General features: G+C 36.8%; 1 protein-coding gene across 2 annotated transcripts; it reads left to right on the top strand.

The window, feature by feature from the left end:
- Positions 1-267: 267 nt before the first annotated feature.
- il12ba (interleukin 12Ba) lies at positions 268-4,085 on the top strand. 2 transcript variants are annotated; one of them, XM_074673694.1, is made up of 8 exons: positions 268-306; positions 1,829-1,916; positions 2,009-2,293; positions 2,523-2,625; positions 2,747-2,985; positions 3,094-3,266; positions 3,461-3,582; positions 3,928-4,085. In XM_074673694.1, the coding sequence occupies exons 1-8, from the start codon at positions 298-300 to the stop codon at positions 3,965-3,967; spliced, it is 1,059 nt and encodes a 352-aa protein (XP_074529795.1). In that variant the 5' UTR covers positions 268-297; the 3' UTR covers positions 3,968-4,085. The 2 variants fall into 2 exon arrangements, with proteins under 2 accessions (XP_074529795.1, XP_074529796.1); XM_074673695.1 differs by lacking the exon at positions 268-306 and adding an exon at positions 399-1,049.
- The last annotated feature ends 693 nt before the right edge of the window (positions 4,086-4,778 follow it).

Genomic DNA, 4,778 nt, shown 5'->3' on the forward strand with positions numbered 1-4,778 from the left:
TTAGCCCAATTGTCAGGTGTCAGTAGCTTAAATAACTTTTTTGTGTCCAGATCAAGCAGCAGTCTCCATATGACGTTATGTACAAGGAAAAATACGCTGTTTCCTTTTTTCTTTCTTTCTTTCTTTCTTTCTTTCTTTCTTTCTTTACTTATTTATTTATTTATTTATTTATTTATTTATTTATTTATTTATTTATTTATTTGCATTCGGTTGCGGTTTCATGAGGTAATGTTTTATTCTGAAGGACCTACACCGGAAGTGTCGTGACTTCGAATCACACCCAGCAAACGATAAAAGATGGAAAAGGTAAAGTTTCGTCTGAAAACATAGTATGTGGAGCTTTTTATTTAACAACCGTTTTCCCTCTAATTTAATATTTATTTCATTTTTTCCCATTTGTAATATTGTTTGTCGAACAGATGATGTCAGGTTACCTGCTTACACTGAACATGTTAACAGGTGTTACCTTAGCGTCATCACAGGCTACATACCGAGGGTCGATAGCTAACTGGTTTGCTAGTTTACTCTGCATCACTTTTCCTCACATTAATTTAACTTTAGGCATTTTTGGTGCTATAGAACATGACTTTTAAATGAATATGTAATTAGGGTGGTTAGAGGCCAGAGCATGGCATTTTAGCGTGGCTTGGTCGCAACCAATTGACCACATTCATCCTGTGCTCATTGCTACAAGGTGTTGACTAAATGAAAGTGAAAACGGGAAACGTGCCAACCTGACTGTGAACAAACTGCTGCTGTCCGCCAAGCAAGCAAGTGTGGGTGCTATAGCATACACCCATAAAGCTCTTTACTGTCATTAGTCTAATTTTTTGGGTCACATGAAATGTTGTGTACTGTGAGACGTAACGTAACAAAAAGGTGTGTAAATACCTCATCATGCTGCCTGTGCGGCTGGGTGGAAAGCGGAGTTCCTCTGGACTTTTTCTCCTCCTGGCACCTCGGGGGAAATTTAAATGACTGAATTTCTGTCGCATATAAGTCGCTGACAATCCGTGGACTAGCCATTCACTCTGGATACTGTTGCAAAGGTAAGAGAATCCTTGAATGGCTTTTTTCTTTTCTTATCTTATCTTTTTCTCTTTTTTTTCTACTTAAATAAAAGTTTAGCTTAATCATATCACAACAAAATGCAGTTGCTGGTTAAAAGTAGTCTATTTTTATGTCAAATTAAAGGTAGACCATAAACTGTGTTGAGTAATGAAATAGGATGCAGTAAGTGGGTGATAAATAATGCAATTCCATCTAAATATCATTAAGCAATCTCAGTGTAACTAGCTTATTATGACACTTATCCCAAAGATTTCCCTTTTTTCAGTTTTCTTCATAAACATTTTTGATGGTTACTTTCCTCTTATCTGTGATAAAAAAAAAAATCATTTTTAAGTGTTTATTAAGCAGAATTGTATAGCAAGTGTTTCTTTGTAACATTAGTGAGAGGTTGTTGATCCAAAATGTATCTTAAACCATCAATGTCTGTGTAATTTTGACCGAACACTTGATAATTAAAGTTTATCTCCATCTGCTTTATCATGTTCAATTTTATATTTTTATTTTTTATCATTATTATTTTTTATTATTTTTATTTTTTCATTCATTGGTGTTTTTGAATGATGTTAAAATATTGACTTGAAAGCTACAACAGCATTTTAAAACTCTGTATTACCAGCTGGTAATGATTTCAGAAAGATAAATCTGTGCTGAGTTTCTTTCATTGATTTTCTCTTGTGCTTTCTTTTTTCACCTCTGCCTTTTTCCTCAATCATTTTCCCACCAGCTTTACTTTCTCTGTTTTCTCTTTGTTGTCCAGATGAAGTTTTGTGTTTTCACCCTCCTCTGTGCATCACTACAAATCAGTCACCAAAATCCTATTAGTCAATGGACCCTTCGGCCTAATGGTAAGTTTGATCTCGGAGGAAATATTCTCCACTCTTTCCCAGTTACTGCTTTTTCTCTTATTCATATTCTCACCCTTTCTTTGTGCTCTTAGTTTTGGTTGCAGAAGTGGATGGAAGTAAGAGCTGGCTGCGTCTGAGCTGTCTGCAGCCAGAGGAGCTTGTGAAAAGAGGCAACCAGAGTTTGGACATTTTTTGGGAGAAAGACAGTAAGAGAGAAGCTCAAAGAGGAAATGTATATCGGGTGCAGTTACAGGAGAGCATAGGAGGGGGCAACTACACCTGCCACAACAGTGACGGATCACTCCTTAATCACACTGTGGTTCTGATCCAGGAAGATAAAACTATGAGGAGGAAGATTCTTGTGAAAACTGATGATGGTAAGGTCTCATTTAACTCACCATCACCATGATGAAGCAGTTACAACCAGACAAATTTTAAATGATTCCAGGTGGTGCTTTGACTCTGTTTGTGTTCCTATCTCAGCATGTTTGCACTGTCACCATTTACAGGAAATAAAGAAGAAAAAAGATGAAGAATTTCCTTTTTATTAAAAAAGATATTTTTCTTCTTCCTCGGTTTTAATCCCTGTCCTTTTTCTCATTTTAGAGTATTTAAAGTGCTCTGCACAAAATTACAGTGGGGAGATAAGCTGCTCTTGGACCTGGCACAGCAGTCGTGTTGGCTCAGTAGAATTTATCAGAGCTCGACGGTAAGCCCAAAAACTGCTATAAAATGATGTTTCTCTTCAAAAAGGACTTTAATATTTTGAAGTACAGCTGAAACTGAAAAGCTTAATTTGAATATAAAAAAATGGGTTGATTTTCCTGCAGTGCCTCTGATGATAACACCCAGTGCTCTGGGGACACTAACAGTCAGCTCTGGAGCTGCTCCTCACATCACAGTAAGTTCAGATGCTCAGTGGACATGAGTGGAAACAGCATCTCTTGTCTTGATGAGAAGCACTGTCCCTATGCTGAGGAGACCCAGCAGATCCACATCACAGTCTACGTGAAGACCAAGTACTTCCTGGTGGAGGAACACTCCAGACACTTTTACCTGTCAGAGATAGGTGAGAAACCAGTCAGAGACACATTTATGATCCTGTAGTTCATATTTGAGCTCTCTGTTTCTGAGTGTTTTTTTTTTTCACTCTATCTCCCTCATTCCACCTCCACAGTGAAACCTGAGAAGGTGCAGATCAACAAAGTGAACACCACTGTAATAAAGTGGAGTTACCCCAGCTCCTGGAGCAGTCCCTTCTCCTACTTCCCCCTCACTTTCCAGGTCGCAGAGCTCAGGAGGAAATGTAAGAGCTGTGTGAACTCTTGCATTAACTCAAAAGCAACCAAGGTAAGAGGAACCAGCTGATTGTTTTTTCTTCAAAAACCTCAATTGAGTTGGAAATTTTAAAGTTACTATACAGTATTTTTTTTTTCCAAATGACAGGAAATCCCTTAAACAATGAAAGAACTACTCACAGAAGTCACAAGGCAGATCAAATGTTTCACACCGGGTTGATGTAATGTTTGCTTTTTTCCTTTTAGACCTTAAATATCCAATCCACAGGTACCTGTCTGTTTGAGGTGAGACCCAGGTCAAAGGCTGTATGTGTCCGAGCCAGAGACGCTCTCTGTAACTCTCAGTGGAGTGAATGGAGCCACTTGAGGTCAGTACTCTCAATGGTGGATGTACGGAGGTGTACCATCTCTTCCGGAGCCTTCTGTGTAATTAGTCAATAAAAGCTGGATCTCAAACAACTCAAACAGAAACTAGAACAACTGTAGTATGAAAAATTGGTACTGTACATTATTTAGCTGAATCTGTATAGAGTAATTATCATTAATTAGGTCAGATTAATGAAATGTGCTATGCTATGAATTTCCTGCTAGTGTAAAGGAAAAAAAAACAAGATAAATGCAGAAAAAGCTGTTTTGAATTTTGATATCTTGTTGTCTTTCTTTGATTGATACTTGAAATTTACTAATTTAACTTTCTTTTAAAACTTTTACAGGTTGAAAAGAAACAGGAGGAACAAAAAGGAGGAGGTGTAACGGATGACTGGGAGTCCCAAAACTGGACATCTCATAAACTGTTCTTTATTTCTATATATATTATATGTATTCATATTTATCTTTTATTATATCATGCTTTATTTATTTATGTTTTTACCACAAGGGGAAGAAAATGATAATACAATACCATTCTTGTGTCTTGTGTCAGGTCTGTTTACTACTTTTCCAATAAACATCTTCATTCATGATATGAAAATGTGGGATTTTTTTGGTACTCAACAATGGTGTTAAAAGTGTTATGAAACCTGTTTTAGGTTTTTTTTCCTCCTTCCTTTTTAAGAAGGAAGATTGATATCTGAACCTTTACCTTGTACCTTTGTTAGAGAACAGAAACATCAATAATGGTTAATATTTGACCCTCAAACAACATCATCTTGTTGGTTTTTTCCCAGACTGTGAGGTAAGAGTGTGGCTTTTTGCTGGAAACTGGTCTGCTCACTCTGAAAACAAATCACTGTCTTTCAGCTTTGTAGTATGTCCGCTCTGTGAAAGAAGATATGGCATGTGCGGTATTTCCTCTGTCACACGCCAAGAGACATATGTAGTTTTTGTGTTGTGATTTTCTTGCTCTCTCTTTATCTGTCCTTGTGATTAAAATATCAGTTTATAAGACAAACTAAAACACAAACCTTAAAAAAGTCAAAAGGGTTGTGTCGTAGATTTATAAAGTGACAGCTGACAACCCTGAAATCAAGTTTTCAGTCAATTGATCGTACAGAAAAAGAGTAAACCAGGGTACAAAGATCACATAGACAAACTAGAATTCCCGAACTATGTACTGTAATTTGAA

This window comes from Halichoeres trimaculatus, unplaced genomic scaffold (genome assembly GCF_033239565.1).
Source record: "Halichoeres trimaculatus isolate MK-OKI-2021-1 unplaced genomic scaffold, fHalTri1.1 fHalTri1_scaffold_7, whole genome shotgun sequence".
In the NCBI taxonomy this organism is placed as follows: Eukaryota; Metazoa; Chordata; class Actinopteri; order Labriformes; family Labridae; genus Halichoeres; species Halichoeres trimaculatus.